General features: G+C 38.1%; 1 protein-coding gene across 2 annotated transcripts in view; it reads left to right on the top strand.

Annotated features, from left to right (window-relative positions):
• DYNC2H1 (dynein cytoplasmic 2 heavy chain 1) overlaps positions 1-17374 on the top strand; it is a 312370-nt gene that overhangs the window by 62924 nt on the left and 232072 nt on the right. For both annotated transcript variants that reach the window (XM_029956592.1, XM_029956591.1), the window contains exons 37-43: positions 1720-1919; positions 2922-3186; positions 4466-4673; positions 8437-8566; positions 14473-14628; positions 15457-15716; positions 16529-16775. In XM_029956592.1, the coding sequence (XP_029812452.1) occupies positions 1720-1919; positions 2922-3186; positions 4466-4673; positions 8437-8566; positions 14473-14628; positions 15457-15716; positions 16529-16775 (1466 nt within the window). The remainder of the gene's footprint in view (positions 1-1719; positions 1920-2921; positions 3187-4465; positions 4674-8436; positions 8567-14472; positions 14629-15456; positions 15717-16528; positions 16776-17374) is intronic.

Below are 17374 nucleotides of genomic sequence, written 5' to 3'. Positions count from 1 at the left end.
AAAAAAAAAAAAAGAAAATAATACTCTTATATAGGGTTTGGGGCGGGAAACTGACCCAGGTCGGTTGCCAGGTAACAGAGTCAAATGAATATTAGAGAAAGGAGAAACCGAAACTGAAACTCCGGACACAGCATCAAAAAGAAGCGCCCAGACTTGCCTCTGCAATGCTGGGGAGGGGAAGCTTAGCGCATAATCCAGAAGGCGGTTTGATCTTTTGTTCATTTTGGCTTTTTTTGTATGGCTCAGTAGGACTGTCTCCAAAATCTGGACCAGGAAATGCACTCTCCTAGCCTCCAGATGTAAATCTTGTTTTTTGGTTGCTCCCTGGAGAGCAATATATCCTTGCCTGAGGCAAGCAAAACTCCCAACGGTTTCCCACTTTCCCTTCTCCACCCTTTGGAAGCTAGTCACTGAGTGTGGATCACCTTCTAAGTGGGGTGGCAACGATTAAACTGGATCTCTTAGAGCAGGGAGGGTCTGCAGATATTTTATTTGAAACTCTTCTGAAATAAGATTTGTCTCTTCCCTATGTATGTATTTGTTAAATCATCTATCAGTATGGACTCATGATATTTTCTTGTACTTTACCACCTTTTTTTCCCATTTATATAAAAAAGGTGATCGCCCTCCCCCCATCTGCCACCCCGCCATGGACGTGTGGCTTTATGAAAGGCTGACTGTTTGGCTCTTCACATGCTAGTAAAACTAAGTGAAAAGACTGAAAATTAGACAACATGGAAAAAGGGACCATGTGAAATTATCTTTTAGGACTTAAAATGATTGAAGTCTATATATTAAAAAAGGAAGTTGCTTTAGGTCTGCTATTGGGTTGCCATTTGCCAGGGAAGATTGTCATTTGGTGAGTTATTTAAATTACTGTTTCTCTGGTTTCTCTGTTGTCTGTCTCTGCTAATTTTTCAGACATATTGAAACCATACCTATAGTAATCAAAATGGATTGTTAATGAGTTCAGTGCTTAAAGTAAACTCCAGTATGGCCGTGCCTCTTTGTGTGCACTTGACCATGGGAATATTAAGTGATTTTGGAGAAATATCAGAGTATAAGATAGTTTCTTGCCTTTGTAGATATGTGTTATCAATCAGTTAGTTATTATCCTTGAAAAAATAAGAATCTGGCAGTGATATTAGCATTTCTATTGGTTTAAGGGATGGGTTTATGAACAATTTTGAGTAAAGCTGATGACAGATTATTGCTCAGTTTGTTAGGTTTTAGTCTCCGGACTTAATATCTCTGGGCAGCAGGGAGACACTCATCACTGATCTGGGTGTGAATCCCAGCTCTAATACATGTTGTGCTTTCGCAGATAAATCGCTTAAGCCTTAGAGATTTTATATTCTTCTATATAAAATCAGAGTAAAAATGGCAATACTTCCTTACTTGATCATATAAAAGTGGTAAAAGTTTTACACAAATATAAGTGATCATGATTTCTATTATTAAAGTTTGGGAACCCTGGGACTCAAATTCTACAGAAAGGAGTTGAGAGCCGCACATATAGGGATCTTTATTCCTCAGTGGACGAAAGATAGTAAGGTGAGCTTGCTCCGTGGTAGCATGTGGCTTTAAATGTTTCTAAGTTCTCACACATCTATTTCATTACTAATAATGCATATCACGGCCCTCAACAACTGTTTTTATAGTCACTAAAACTTTTTAATGTCAATAACTCACAATTTTTAAATGAAACTTTTTCTCTAGTTGATGAAAGTCATATTGTGGTACAAGCATTGAGGCTTAATACGATGTCAAAGTTTACATTTGCTGATTGCACACGGTTTGATGCACTGATTAAAGATGTGTTTCCTGGGATTGACTTTAAAGAAGTAGAATATGATGAGCTGAGTTCTGCATTACGGCATGTCTTTGAGGAGGCCAATTATGAAATCATACCAAATCAGGTACCTGTCAAGAATATTTTATAATACATTGATCCTTTGTCCTGGTTAATTCCTTGTTATTAATCTTTATCTTTTATCTGTCCATCTTAATCTCTCTTACTCAGGGAAGCCTTCCCTGATCTGAGTCCAGATTAGGTATCCTTGCTGGGTATTTTCATTACTTCTATTATGTGTACTTACTGATGTTTAATTGTGTGTTTGACTAATATGGATTTTCCCCCACCAGATAGTGGTGTTCATGGAAGGTGGAATCCATGTCTATTTTTGCTCAGTATTTTACTTCTAGTGCCTTTTACAGAACCTGGCATAGTAAATTATTATTTTAATGTTTATTTTTGAGAGACAGAGACAGAGTGTGAGTGAAGGAGGGGCAGAGAGAGACACACACAGAATCTGAAGCAGGGTCCAGACTCCAAGCTGTCAGCAGAGAGCCTGACTGCAGCACTTGAACCCACAAACCATGAGATCATGAATGACCTGCACTGAAGTCGGCTGCTTAACTGACTCAGCCACCAGGCGCCCCAGCCTGGCACATAATTTTGATCATTGATTACATGTGATCTAGTTTTACTTTGATTTCTTAGGAGAAATTCTTTTTAGGATCTTTATTATGTAGCATAAGTACGTGTTCAAAATGAACGTTTTTCCCTCAGGTTTTCTCTCTCTCTCTCTCTTTTTGAGAGATATGGGACATGAATGCATGCCTCAACAAGTGAATAAAATAATGAATTTTTTGAATGAATATTATTTGAAGAAAATAATGAACATTTTGTATTGTCCAATGACTTGGGAAGCCTACTTGTTTCTTTTAAAGAAATACTGGATTTAAAGATCACATTGTAAATATATTCAGATTTATTTAGGTGTTTTCTTATTTAAGGTTGTATCTTCCACTGAAGATATCAAAGGCTTAATTTTATGTGCTGAATAGGACAGTTAGTTGTTAGAATGAGAATAGGACTGTGCGTGGTCATGTTCTGTAAGTCATGTTCTTTCTACTAGATCAAGAAGGCTTTGGAATTGTATGAGCAGTTACGCCAGAGGATGGGAGTGGTCATTGTTGGTCCAAGTGGCGCTGGAAAATCAACTCTCTGGAGGATGTTAAGGGCAGCACTTTGTAAAATTGGCAGAGTGGTGAGACAGTACACCATGAACCCCAAAGCCATGCCCAGACATCACTTGTTAGGCTACATTGACATGGACACGCGGGAATGGTCTGATGGTGTTTTGACAAACAGTGCTCGCCAAGTCGTTCGAGAACCTCAAGGTTAGTGTGTGTCCTGTGATTCTGTGCCCTACTTCATAATTTTTAAAGGCTGATAGAATTGTCTTTACTGCTGTCCTTATCAAGTCTTACATGTAACCATAAACTGCCTTGTAAATGATGTTCTTTGGTGTTGTATTTCAGAGGGGCCCTATATGTGTCATGATGTTGGTCTGTATGCTGTAGGAGCTTCTGTTAGGATAGAAACTCAGAGTAGTCTGGGTAAGGGGTGATGACAGCTACATTAAGATACTGAAAAAATATAAAATCTTTGCTGAGTTGATATCTTTATGCCTCATAAATAAGGTGATGAATTTTTATTTGGGGCTAAAATTGGTGTGTTGTGTGTGTGAATACTTTTCATTCACTAATTTGAATTCACTGCTTTGAATAATTTTGAAAATTTAAGTCATTAAACTGTAGACTTCCTGGTCTCAGTCTTTTGGCTTGGGGTTTAAAAGAATTTTTGGCCAGAGTCTGGGTAGACTCCCTGGTTTTTGTAAGTTGTAATTAAATTGACAGTTGTTTTTCTAAGCCCATGAGTGAAATGTTTAGAACTTCTATGAGACTGGAAGAGATTTTAGTGAGATTTTTCATTTTCACTGTGGTTGATAATATCATACTCAGTCAAATCCAGACATTGCCTGTATTTACTTGTCACCCCTTTATTGGTGATAGTTTCTTCTTTGATGGTTTCAAGTGTCCCAAGTTCAACTTGAAACCACTCTGTTTGGAAAGGATGGATTTTAAAAGAAGGTGTGTCTCAGAAAAGACCTCTGTACACAGTACTGCTTCTCCCCTTTGAGCTCACCTTTTTATAGATCAAAGTAGTTAGGAGAGTTTTGTATTTCTCAGGTAGGACGCTAAAACAGGTTTCTTGTATTTTGTACAAGAGATGTGACATAACAAGCACTCGCCCCGTGGTGGGAGACGGGCTGCAGAGAATATCTCCCTAGCTCATGGCATGGGGAGTACCCACGTCGTGCATGCCATCTTTGCTTTAGCAGGACTCCAGTTGTATATGTTGGTGGGTGAGTAGAACGTCAGCACACGGACGTGACCGAGTCTCTGGCACCTGAGCCAGGAGTGCCTGTGGGCGTGCGCACCCACGTGGACAATGTCAGCGTGTTCACCTCATGCTCTTGGTGCTCAGGTGCACTGATAAGAAATAATACTGACTGGACATTTCTTCTAAAGAAGAGGATAGTTATTTTATTTCTCATTTTTAATTGCTGTCACTGCATGTATTTTTTTCACCTCTACTGTTTTGTTTTGAAAGCAGATGTCAGCTCCTGGATAATATGTGATGGTGATATTGACCCTGAATGGATAGAATCTCTGAATTCTGTTCTGGATGACAATCGACTACTCACTATGCCCAGCGGAGAAAGGATTCAGTTCGGCCCAAATGTTAACTTTGTGTTTGAAACTCATGATTTAAGTTGTGCCTCTCCAGCCACAATATCTAGAATGGGAATGATCTTTCTTAGGTAAACTGTAAAGGCATTTGGCGATATTGTAATAGGACATTCTTCAGTTATTAGTTTGATTTCATAGCTAAGTGAAATAGTGTTGTGTGAATAATGTATAAATATGTGTTTTCCTCATTTTTGATTAACTTCTTTTATTGCTGGATTTTAATCTGTTCAGGGAGTTTCTGTTTTATTGCAGTTAAATTGTTTGAGTAGTTCAGTCATAGTACATTTACTAAATATTTTTGTTTGCTTAAGTGAAACGGTGAGTATTTAATTTGTTTTCTCTCTTTTTTGGAAGTTTATTTATTTTTGAGAGAGACAGAGACAGCACAAGTGGGTGGAGGTCAGAGAGAGAGGGAAAGAGAGAATCCCAAGTAGGCTCTGTACTATCAGCGCAGATCCCAAGGTGGGGCTTGAACTCACGAATCTGTGAGATATGACCTGAGCTTAAACCAAGAGTCACATGCTTAATCAACTGACTTACCCAGGTGCCACCCCATACCCATTTTTAAAAAATATTTTCTTTCTTTTTTTAAAGTTTATTTATTTTGAGAGAGAATAGAAGTGGGGGAGGGCAGAGAAAGAGGGAGAGAGTCCCAAGCAGGCTCTGAGCTGTCACTGTGAAGCCTGACTTGAAGCTCGATCTCATGACTGTGAAGTCATGACCTGTTAGAGAGCAAATATGAAGAATCAACTGATTTTAGATACCATGTCCAGGACTCACATACCAGAATGTCAGCGTCGCTGCAATTTCATTTTCCAAAATGAGTTATGAGAGAGCTTGCTTTTTGTGTTTTGAATTGATGTTTTGGACCTTGATATTTATCAGTCTGTATGAAGTGCTGTACTCTTTCAGGGCCATTTCAAGTCATATTTGGTATTGGCACATGATAGTGTTACCAGATTGATTCAGACAGCTTCCAAAATTAATTTTTTACTTCTTTGATAGTATTGTAAGGAACGTTCATATTAAATAGTCATGAACTACAGTTAATATTGTTAGAATATGGAACATTGTGTTTATAACTTTTGTATCAGTATTTTGCACAATTTGTCATTTATTTGATGTATTCTTAGCAAGCCTGTGAGAAAAATGATAAAAGGAATGTTTTTAAAGAATTAAAATATTTATTGAATGCCTATTACATAAATGACCTCAAGTTAGGCATTTTAGAAGACACAGAGCAAGAGAGGGGTAAAGCTCATCATTAGGGAGGATTTGTCTTTGTCGAGCATCCCTTCACGTGTGGGAGATAGAGTAAATATGACAACAGTTATAGCTAGCTCAGGATAGGACATAAATGAAATAGATTGTAAGTAGAGTGCCATGGATGTTTAGCAGAAAAGAAGGCCACATTGTTGCACAGGATTTGAAAATTGTTGGTGAATCAGATATCATTTGTGCATAAGAAACATACAACATTTCATGTAAAATATAAGCACATCTTAACATTTTTGGCTTTTTCTGCTTTTGATTATCTTGAACCTTGGTTTCAGATTTCATTTGTTTCTTCAGCAAATAGTTGTTGAATACTTGGTATGTTGTAGGCCCAAGGAGGACCTTGTTTTTTTGTGTTTTTTTAATATTATTTTTTTATGTCTTTATTTTTTAGAGAGACAGAGAGTGAGCTAGGGAGGGGCAGAGAGAGAGAGAGGGAGGGAGGGAGACACAGACTCTGGAACAGGCTCCAGGCTCTGTTCGAACCCACAGACTGTGAGATCATGACTGAGCCAATGTCAGATGCTTAACTGACTGAGCCACCCAGGCGTCCCAAGGAGGACCTTGTAATAGTGAAAGAGAATGGGATGTATAGGAATGCAACTGATTCAAGTGAAAGTTTGAGGACTTCTTTGCTGATTCTGATGCCTTTTATTTCCTTTTGTTGTCTGATTGCTGATGCTAGGACTTCCAGCACTGTGTTAAACAGCAGTGGTGAGAGTGGACACCCCTGTCGTGTTCCTGATCTCAGGGGGAAAGCTCTCCGTTTTTTCCCATTGAGGATAATATTAGCTGTGGGTGCTTCATAAATAGCTTTTATAATGTTTAAGTAAGGTCCTTCTATTCCGACTTTCTCAGGGGTTTTTATTAGGAAAGGATGGTGTATTTTGTCAAATGTATTTTCTGTATCTATTGACAGGATCATATGGTTTTTATCTTTTCTTTTGTTAATGTATCACAATGATGGATTTGCGAATACTGAACCAGCCCTGTAACCCAGGAATGAATCCCACTATGATGGGCAGTTGTTTTTATATGCTGTTGAATTCGATTTGCTAGCATCTTGTTGAGTATTTTTGCATCTGTATTCATTAAGGATATTGGTCTGTAGTTCTCTTTTTTTTGCTGGGTCTCTGGTTTGAGTATCAAGGTGATGCTGGCTTCGTAGAATGAGTTTGGAAGTTTTCCTTCCATTTCTATTTTTTTGGAATAGTTTGAGAAGAATGGGTAGCAAAGTGGATGGACCTTGAGGGTGTCAGGCTAAGCGAAATAAGTCAGGCACAGAAGGACAGATACATTATGTATGCATTCATAGGTCTAACAGGAGAACAGGAGAAACCTAATGGAAGACCATAGGGAGGGGAAGGGGGAAAGAGAGTTGGGGAGAGAGAGGGATGCAAAACTTGAAAGGAACTGAGGGTTGAAGGAGGAGGGGGAAAAGAGGTGTTGGTGATGGAGGAGGGCACTTGTGGGGAAGAGCACTGGGTGTTGTATGGAAACCAATTTGACAATAAACTCTTAAAAAAAAAGAATGGGATGAATTACACTGGGGTCGCTGGTATAAAGCAGAGTGGTCTCGGATAGACTAAGACGTGTAGCTGCCATAGGCCTGAGTGGACGTGTGAAGCTGCCGTATCCCTGAGAAGACACCCTTGACAACACAGTCTGTATTCTCAGGGCCATCAGGTCTGGTTTGTCTGATTGGAGCTCATCTAATGTAACTTAGATGTTTACCTTGGATCATTCCATTTTTCTTTTCCTTTTCAGCCTGGATAGAAACATGGGAGGAGAAATTCAAGAGTTCAGTATTTACTAGTGCTGCTACAAAACAGTGGTAGAGGATAGGAGGGAAGTGGCAAAATTTTGTGCCTTTGTCGATTCTAAAATTATTAATCTAAGAGTTGTATTTGCCATAATGTTTTATAATTAAACTATAATTTTGAATATGATCAGTGTTACTTTTAATTTCATCATTGGATGTGACTCATATAAGTAGGTGCTTTGCTAAAAGAATCCTATTTTACTTCAGGAAGATCTTTGCGTTTTAACTAATGGCATGAGAATTTAGGTAGTTGGCCTTTTTTGGGATAGAGAAGAAAAAATATTTTTAAAGATCTGCCAGAAGTTGCAGGTGTCCTTGAACTATATTTGTGTTTGAACTACCCAGGGATTTTGTTAGAGTGGAGATCTTGTTCCAGTAAGTCTGGGATGGGACTTGGGATTTTCTTTTTCTTTGTTCCTAAGGGTTCAGATCAGGTTTTGGCTAACCTATATGTATGTAATTCTTCTTTAATTTGTGTTTATAATATAGATGAAATTTATTTGCTTTATGTTACAGAAAATGACATATACATGTGTAGTATATATATATAGGTATGGGTGTATGTGTAACTAATATACACACATATATGCATACAGAAATTATTAAAATCAAGTCTTCCATACAAGCAGATACAATACCTGTGTAGAATAATGTGTACTGAGGCAGAAGTTTATTTTGAAAGCACACTGAGAGTGTCTTCCTAAATAATTTCTCACATGTTTGTTAATCTGTTTTAGCGATGAAGAGACAGATCTTAATTCTCTGATAAAATCTTGGTTGAAGAATCAGCCTGATAGTTATAGGAATAATCTTGAAAACTGGATTGGAGATTACTTTGAAAAGGCTTTACAGTGGGTTCTGAAGCAGGTAAGTTAGCCATAATACTTCATAATTAACCATTTAGGCAAGAAGAATCATGATTGGGGTGTTGCTCAGAAACGGCCTTTCAGTGGAGGTCAACCAGAATGTGGGGGTACAGTGGGAGGTAGGTGTCTTCATTGCTGTCCTGCTCTGTCTTGGCTTTTAACTTTTTATTATAGTAATCTTTTTTTTCCTTCAAATTTTTATTTAAATTCTAGTTAGCATACAGTGCAGTATTGGCTTCAGGAGTAGATTCATCACTTACTTACAACACCCAGTGTGCATCACAAGTGCCCTTCCTAATACCCACCATCCATCTAGCCTATCCCTCACCCACCTCCCTCCATCAACTCTCTATTTATTCTCTAATGTTAAGAGTCTCTTATGGTCTCTCTTGGTTTCAAATAAAAAGAATCTCTTATGGTTTGTTTCCTCCTCTTCTTTCCCCTACTTCCCATATATTCATCTGTCTTGTTTCCTCAGTTCCACATATGAATGAAATCATATTATCCACGTCTTTCTCTGACTTATTTAATTAGCATAATACACTGGCTCCATCCACATCATTTCTAATGACAAGATTTCATTCATTTTGATTGCCAAGTAATGCTCCATTGTGTAGATATACCACATCTTCTTTATTCATTCATCTGTCCATGGACATATGGGGTCTTTCCTTTACTTTGGCTATTGTTGATAGTGCTGCTCTAAACATTGGGTACAAGTACCCTTTTAAGTCAGTATTTTTGTAACCTTTGTGTTAATACCTAGTAGTGCAATTGCTGGGTCATAAGGTAGTTCTATTTTTAATTTTGGGGAACCTTCATAGTGTCTTCCAGAGTGGCTGCACCAGTTTGCATTCCCACCAGCAGTGCAAAAGAAATCCCCTTTCTCTGCATCCTTGCTGACATCTTTTGTTACCTGAGTTGTTAATGTTAGCCATTCTTACAGGTGTGAGGTGGTATCTCATTGTGGTTTTGATTTGTATTTCCCAGATCATGAGTCATGTTGAGCACCTTTTCATGTGTCTGTTAGCCATCTAATAGACACATGGATGTCTTCTTTGAAAAAGTGTCCATGTCTTCTTCCCATTTCTTTACTGGATTATTTATTTCTTGGGTGTTGAGTTTGATAAGTTCTTTTTAGATTTTGGATACTAATTCTTTATCTGATATTCCATTTGCAAATATTTTCTCCCATTCCTTAGGCTTCCTTTTAGTTTTCTTGATTGTTTCCTTCACTGTGCAGAAGCTTTTTATCTTGATGAGGTCCCGATAGTTCATGTATACTTTTGTTTCCCTTATCTCCAGAGATGTGTTGAGTAAGAAGTTGCTGTTGCCAAAGTCAGAGGTTGCTGCTATGTTCTTCTCAAGGATTTTGATGGCTTCCTGTCTCACATTTAGGTCTTTCATCCATTTGAGTTTATTTTTGTGTATGGTGTAGGAAAGTGGTCCAGTTTCTTTCATCCTCATGTCTCTGTCCAGTTTTCCCAGCACCATTTGCTCAAGAGACTGTCTTTTTTCCATTGGATATTCTTTTCTGCTTTGTAGAAGATTAGTTGACCATATAGTTGTGGTCGTTTCTGGATTCTCTATTCTGGTCCATTGATCTGAGTGTTTTTGTGTCCATGCCATATTGTCTTGATGATTACAGCTTTGTAATACAGTTTGAAGTCTGGGATTGTGATGCCTCCAGCTTTGGTTTTCTTGTTTAACTTGGCTTTGGCTATTCTGGGTCTTTCCTGGTTTCCATACAAATTTTAGGATTGTTTATTCTAAACAATTCTGTGAAGAATGTTGGTGTTATTTTTATAGGGATTTCTTTGAATGTGTAGATTGCTATGGGTATAGTGTAGACATTTTAACAATATTTATACTTCTAATCTATGAGCATTGAATGTTTTACCATTTCTTTGTGTCATCTTCAACTTCTTTCATAAGCTTTCTGTAGTTGTCAGAGTACAGATCTTTACATCTTTGGTTAGGCTTATTCCTAGGTATCTTACTGTTCTCAGTGCAATTGCAAATGGGATTGATATCTTGATTTTTTTTTTGCTGTTTCATTATTAGTTTATAAAAATGCAACTGATTTCTGTATTTTGATTTTACATCCTGTGAGTTTGTTGAATTCATGTGTTCTAGCAATGTTTTTGTGTGGAGTCTTTGGGTTTTCTACAGAGAGTATCATCTCATCTGCAAATAGTGAGAGTTTGACTTCTTCCTTGCTGATATGGATACCTTTTTGTTTTTATTGTTGTTGTTGTCTGATTGCTGAGGCTAGGACTTCTAGTACTATGTTAAATTGTAAATTAGAGAATGGACATCTTTGTTTTGTTCCTGACATTTTTCCCCATTGAGGAAGATATTAGCTGTGGGTCTTTCACATATGGCCTTTATGATGTTGATATATGTCCCATCTATCCCTACGTTATTGAGAGATTTTATCAAGAAGGGATGCTGTATATTGTCATGCTTTTTCTGCATCCATTTACAGGATCATATGGTTCTTATCATTCTTTCATTAATGTGGTGCATCACATTGATTGATTTGCAAATATTGAACCACCCCAGCAGCCCAGGAATAGATCCTACTTGACCATGGTGAATAGTTTATTTAATCTGTTGGATTTGATTTGCTAGTGTCTTGTTGAGAATTTATTATGGTAGTATCAAGACACTTTAATTCTCTCACCTATAATATCTTGAACTGCTTACCTAAAGATCTTGAATAGTGGAATCTCTCATTTTTCTAGCAAAGCCATCTTGTTATTACATACCTATCAATAAATACCTGCTTATATCTCATGCTAAAAATAATGTCAGGTTAATACTACAGTAGAAAAAGGATGGTGAGTTATTTACAATGTTACTAAAAACTTCTGGTTGTTTAAAAACATTAAGGAATATCTAGTATATATATATCAAGCATAGCACTGGACAAGACTTTGTAAGAGGTGGACAATAATAGGACACTGTTTCCTTGGGGAAGGGTTTGCCTAATGGATAAAAAAAGGAGATGGAAAAGAGTGTTACCATCTTCTAGGAGAGTTCAAAAAGGTGATCACACTTAATTCTGAATTTGAAGCATGAGTAGAAGTTTGACATGCACAGAAGACAGTGTTGGACTTTCTGATATTCTATATGATTTTTTCAGTTAGTTTTTTCTTGTATGTCTGTCATTGCTTTTATGAAAAATGTAAACATATAAAAATAGAGGAAATAAATAACATTGAAAGTATTTTTTGAAAGTCTCTGATTGTTAACCTGAAGTTGATTTAGTGGTCATTGCAGAAGATTGCAGAAGACTGACAGAGAAATGGAGATCTCGCTTGAGTTTTCTCAAGGTGTCTCTTTGCTATCTGTAAGGATGAGAGGGAGCGATAGGGATTTGTGAGGAGAAGATGCACATGAGATGGGTTCCTGGAGGCCTCAGGGAGAGGACCAGCCCTCAGTCTGACAGACTGGTCTCCTCTTTTCTGGAATAATTGTGTGCGTTCAACTCCAATCCCTTGAGGGCCAGGACCACACTTTATTGTATCCCCAGAACCAAGTATGGTCACAGAGCAATGAATGAATGAGCGTGTACCTACTACCGCTGCTGTAGCACCTTTTCAGCAGATAGGTTATTTCATTAATAGAAAATATATGGAGTCTAGTAAGGCTGTCAAGGACAGAGGCCATCCACTTGTATGCTGCTGATGTTAGAAGGAGAAGTACAAAACTGGATGGGACAGATCGGTATGTAGGGGTTTTGTGACTATAGACACGATAACCAGAGGAGATGACCAAGCCATAGAGTGGATCTACCAAAGATTCAGTTACAGAATAAACTGATTGTTTCAAGGTCTGGTCTCTGTTACAGTTGGAGGGTTGTTTTTTTTTGTTTTTTTTTTTTTTAATGTGTTGAGGCTTCCTTCCTTCTTTTTTGTATTTTGTTCACTGTGTTCACATTCTGAGAGATCTACTGTAGTGGGTGCTCTAACCAAATGCTGATTTTATTTATAAATAGAGTTTTGCTTTCTGATATTAATTTAGCAAATTAGACAATATAAAAATAGATATTTTGCCTTTAAAGTCTAGAGCTCTTAGTATGGCCAAGGCAGCTGGCTTTCTACTCATCTTTTTCCTTTTTTCCTGGTCTTCCTCCCCTTTCTTCAATCTCTAAAAACATTTCTTATTCAGGTAGAGTGATATTTTAAAAAATGCAAATTGGATTATTTTACTCTCATTTAAAACCTGTTATAAGTACTGAAAATAAAATTTGCACCCCTTGCCATGGCCTTTGCAATTCCATATATTCTGGCCCTTGCCCACCTCTCTGACTTGAGCTTACTCTCCTTTGCTTACTCAGGCATAAGCTTCTAATTTCTTATCCACACCAGTGGCTTACATTTGCATTTGCTGCACACTCATCATGCCAGGCAGATCTCATCCTTCAGGTGTGAGGTTTAGTGCCCCAGTGCCCCCTGTTTCAAAGAGACCTTGAGCTCTTTGTATGAGTTACTCCCTTCTGCTCCTCTGTAGCTTATTTTTGTATTAAAAAAAATTTTTTTAAATGTCTGTTTATTTTTGAGAGGGAGATAGAGAGACAGAGCACAAGGAGAGGAGGAGCAGAGAGAGAAAGGAGACACAGTATCTGAAGTAGGTGCTGGGCTCTGAGCTGTCAGCACAGAGCCTGATGTGGGTCTAGAACCCACGAACTGTAAGATCATGACCTGAGCCAAAGTTGGACACTTAACTGACTGAGCCTCCCAGGCGCACTGCTTCTCTGTAGCTTTTACTGCAACTTGTTGACCATGTTCTCTACTAGACTTAGTTACAGGAACATAAGTCTCTGTGTAATTCACCTTAAAAAAAAAAAACAACTGGCACCACATGGACATCCTAATGCATAATTGGTTCTCAGTAAATACTTGAAGATTGAATGAATGAGAACCTTTTTCCCTTTTAACCTCTGGTGGTTACACAGGGAATTCAGAGGCACACAGATCAAATTCATGTACACACTCGCAACCTGAAGTTTCGTTTTTTTTTTTTTTCATTTTCTTTAGTGTTTTATTTTTGAAAGACAGAGACAAGGCATGAGTAGAGGAGGGGCAGAGAGAGAGGGAGACACAGAATCTGAAGCAGGCTCCAGGCTCCGAGCTGTCAGCACAGAGCCTGATGTGGGGCTTGACCCCATGAGCTGTGAGATCATGACCTCAGCCGAAGTTTGGACACTTAACCGACTGAGCTACCTAGGTGGCCCCCAAAGTTTCATTTTAAAGGTTTATGTAATGAACTAACTCCAGATGTTTCTTTGCGTAAAGTTTGCTTTTACCAGCCTTTAATGTCCAGTGTCCTTAATCTAGCCCTTACCTCTAGCTTCTTCGTCAGGAAGAGATTATTAGGGACTGTTCTTTTCAGACCAGTGATGTTCTTTAATATTCTTCAGACTTAATAAGTAAACTAACCAGGAGCTCCTGGGTGGCTCAGTTGGTTAAGCGGCCAACTTCGGCTCAGGTCGTGATCTTATGGTTCGTGGCTTTGAGCCCTGCATCAGGCTCTGTGCTGACAGCTCAGAGTCTGGAGCCTGGTTTAGATTCTGTGTCTCCCTCTCTCTATGCCCCTCCCCCACTCATGCTCTGTTTCTCTCTGTCTCAATAATAAATAAAAACATAAATTTAAAAAAGTAAACAAACCATATATCTAGCTAAGGACTCTAGTACTTGAAGCTAGAAACATACAATTGCATTTTTATGATTACTTTTTTTTTTCAAAGTTTATATGTATAAACAATCATTTGTAAACTTTCTTCAACTTGAATGGAGGGATGTATTTAAAGATCATACTTGAAAAGATGTGTTCATTTAAATCTGTATGTTTCTATGATTAATACTTGTTTTTTGTCTGTCCATGGATTTTAATCAACAGAATGACTATGTGGTGGAAACCAGTTTGGTTGGGACTGTGATGAATGGTTTATCACATCTGTGTGGATGCGAAAATCATGACCAATTTGTTATTAATCTCATACGGGGGCTTGGTGCAAATCTGAACATGAAATCCCGCCTGGAATTCACCAAAGAGGTAATGTATATTTAAAACCTATATTAGGTCCATGTTTCCTTTAATTTTCATTGACTCTTAATTGTCAAATTACAGTGATTTGTAACTATATAAACCCTTTTTACTTTTGAAATTCTGCATTCAATAGAATAATCATTTATCAATAGGTACATATATATATACTTATTTTCTGTTTTGAACTAGCTTGTATATTATGATATTAAAATTTATAAAGTAATGCTTTAATAATGTCTTAATAGGCTATCGTTTGGACCATATCTTTTTTTGGACCATATCTTTTTTGTTAGATATTTTTGAAGCTACTTATCTATATGAATAAATATAATTATTTCACTCATTTTTAATTGTACAGTAAAACATATTTTTAATCATGTGTTTAACTAGAACAGTTTTAGCAGTTAGGAAGGCCAGGATGGATTCAGCATAATAAATATTTTCTTTAATAAATTTAAAGGTATGTTTCAGATCCTCTGTCACCCTCTCCCTTTACCCCTTCCCCAATCATGCTATTTCTCAAAAAGAAGATAAGCATTAAAAAACCCACCTCATTAAGAAGCTGAATGTATTTATACCTTGGTGTATGTGCAAAGTAGATGACTTTTATTTATTTGCCTCAGTGATGATTTAGAGAATAATAGTTGACCTAAAATGTTACCTTAATTATAAAAGATAGTGTATGCGAATTTTTATTTTTAAAATAAGATGACTGACTTTGGGACATTTACTTTGAAGAATTAAAATTTCACATACTTGTGCTTGCTTTGGCAGCACTTACAGCAAAATCTCACATACCTTCTAGAGTGTCTATCACAACTTTCTGCTCTTAAGGTTTTTAACTGGGCCCGAGAGTCTCCTCCAGACCCTCACAGACCGATGGACGCCTACTATGACTTGAGCCGAGGGCGACTAGCATCTTACGTGCTGAAGAAGCCGGACAACCTGACTGCCGAGGAGTTCAGCAGCGGCCAAAGCCTCCCCGTCATTCAGATCCCTGACATGCAGCGGGGCCTGGATTACTTCAGACCTTGGTTACATTCTGATACTAAACAGCCATTTATTCTGGTCGGACCAGAAGGATGTGGCAAAGGGTAAGAGCAGAGAAATGTTGATCGAGGTGCATATTGTGGATTTGTACCCTCTCCTCATGGGAGACAGTTTCACAGCCCTGTTACCTTTCTTTTGGTTAAAGTAGCATTTACAGTTTCATGAAGGACTCTTTCCATTGTCCCTCCTTGTAGAAATAATATAACTTCAGGTTAGAGAAGAATAGGTCTTTTTTCCTGCCAGGTTATATGTTTTCTGTGGGAAAGAACAATCTGAGAAGATACTCTTCACAAGAAGATTTGCATACAATCACGGCAAAAACTGAGTACCTCAGATATGCATACAAATGATTATTTGCTTCATGAATCTTGAAGCTAGATTTCTATTTAAAAATAGCTCTTATATCGATGTAGTTGAGTTTGTTTTTTGTGTCTGCTGCGTGTAGTTTCTGAAAGGAAAAGAGACATGGCTTACTGGTTTCTCATTTGTAGTAGAAATTTAAAAATTCTATGAAATCCTTGTACTTTTTGTTTTTTAACTCTCCAATTATAGGGAAACAGTGGGTATCTTTTATATGTACTTTATCAAATTAAGTTATTTCTGTAAACTTTGATTTTTTTCTTTTTGTGCTAAAGGACTTTCAAGGGTACCTTAGAATAAGAATGTATTTTTTATATTGTAAAAATTAGAAAGTTCCCTGAGAGTTACACCACATCTGTGTTTATGACTTTTCCTGTAAATGTCATTATACGTAATTCAGGGAACGGAAGTACGTACATAAGAGGAATTTTATATGGAGTATAAACTGCATACTGTATTTGGAAACACAGCGTCAGGCGTCCTTGCTCTGTCCTAGGACGCTGCTGAGGTATGCCTTTTCGCAGCTGCGGTCCACGCAGGTGGCCACAGTTCACTGCAGTGCGCAGACTGCACCCCGCCACCTGCTGCAGAAGCTGAGCCAGACCTGCCTGGTGATCAGCACCAACACTGGCCGCGTGTACAGGCCCAAGGACTGCGAGAGACTTGTTTTGTACTTGAAAGATATCAACCTCCCCAAGCTGGACAAATGGGGCACCAGCACTCTGGTTGCTTTCCTTCAGCAGGTGAGTCTTACTCCTTGAAGTGCTAAGATGTAATTGGCAACAATTTAATTTCATCACCTTCCCTTAGGAAATCTGCTTTCTTCCTTAGGGCCAATTGTATCCAGCATGTCAAGTAAATTAAACCCCTGAAGCATGTGGTTATCTTAGTCCAGGGCTACCTTTTTTTTTTCCTTAAGTTTTTATTTTTAAGTCATGTCTACACCCAATGTGGAGTCAGTCTTGCGACCTGAGAGCAAGAGTCTCGTGCTGTGCCTGAGGCAGCCGGGCGCCCCTATAAAGCTACTTTCTTTGACCTTCTTCCCTATAGAAGTTAGTGTTACGTGGAGATAATGTATGACAGGAAGGGTAAAAACAACCTTGCCCTACACTTATTTCCTGTCCTTTATTCCTAAAACAGGAGGAAAGCAGAAGCTGGGGATGATGTGGGATTTGGGGAAGTTTTTGCTGCATTTTTCTCGTAATTCCTTCTTCACAGAGCAGGTAGACTTGTGCGCCTCTCTGGCTTCCTTAGCTCATGGCTCTCTGACTTTGCCTGTGGAAAGGCAAAGGTTGAAGACCATACATTCTGTCAGTGTGGTTTACATTACACGAGGGATCCT

Source organism: Suricata suricatta, chromosome 11, assembly GCF_006229205.1.
Source record: "Suricata suricatta isolate VVHF042 chromosome 11, meerkat_22Aug2017_6uvM2_HiC, whole genome shotgun sequence".
NCBI lineage: Eukaryota > Metazoa > Chordata > Mammalia > Carnivora > Herpestidae > Suricata > Suricata suricatta.
The sequence above is the reverse complement of the archived record's forward strand: the minus strand, read 5'-3'. Positions and strand labels throughout refer to the sequence as shown.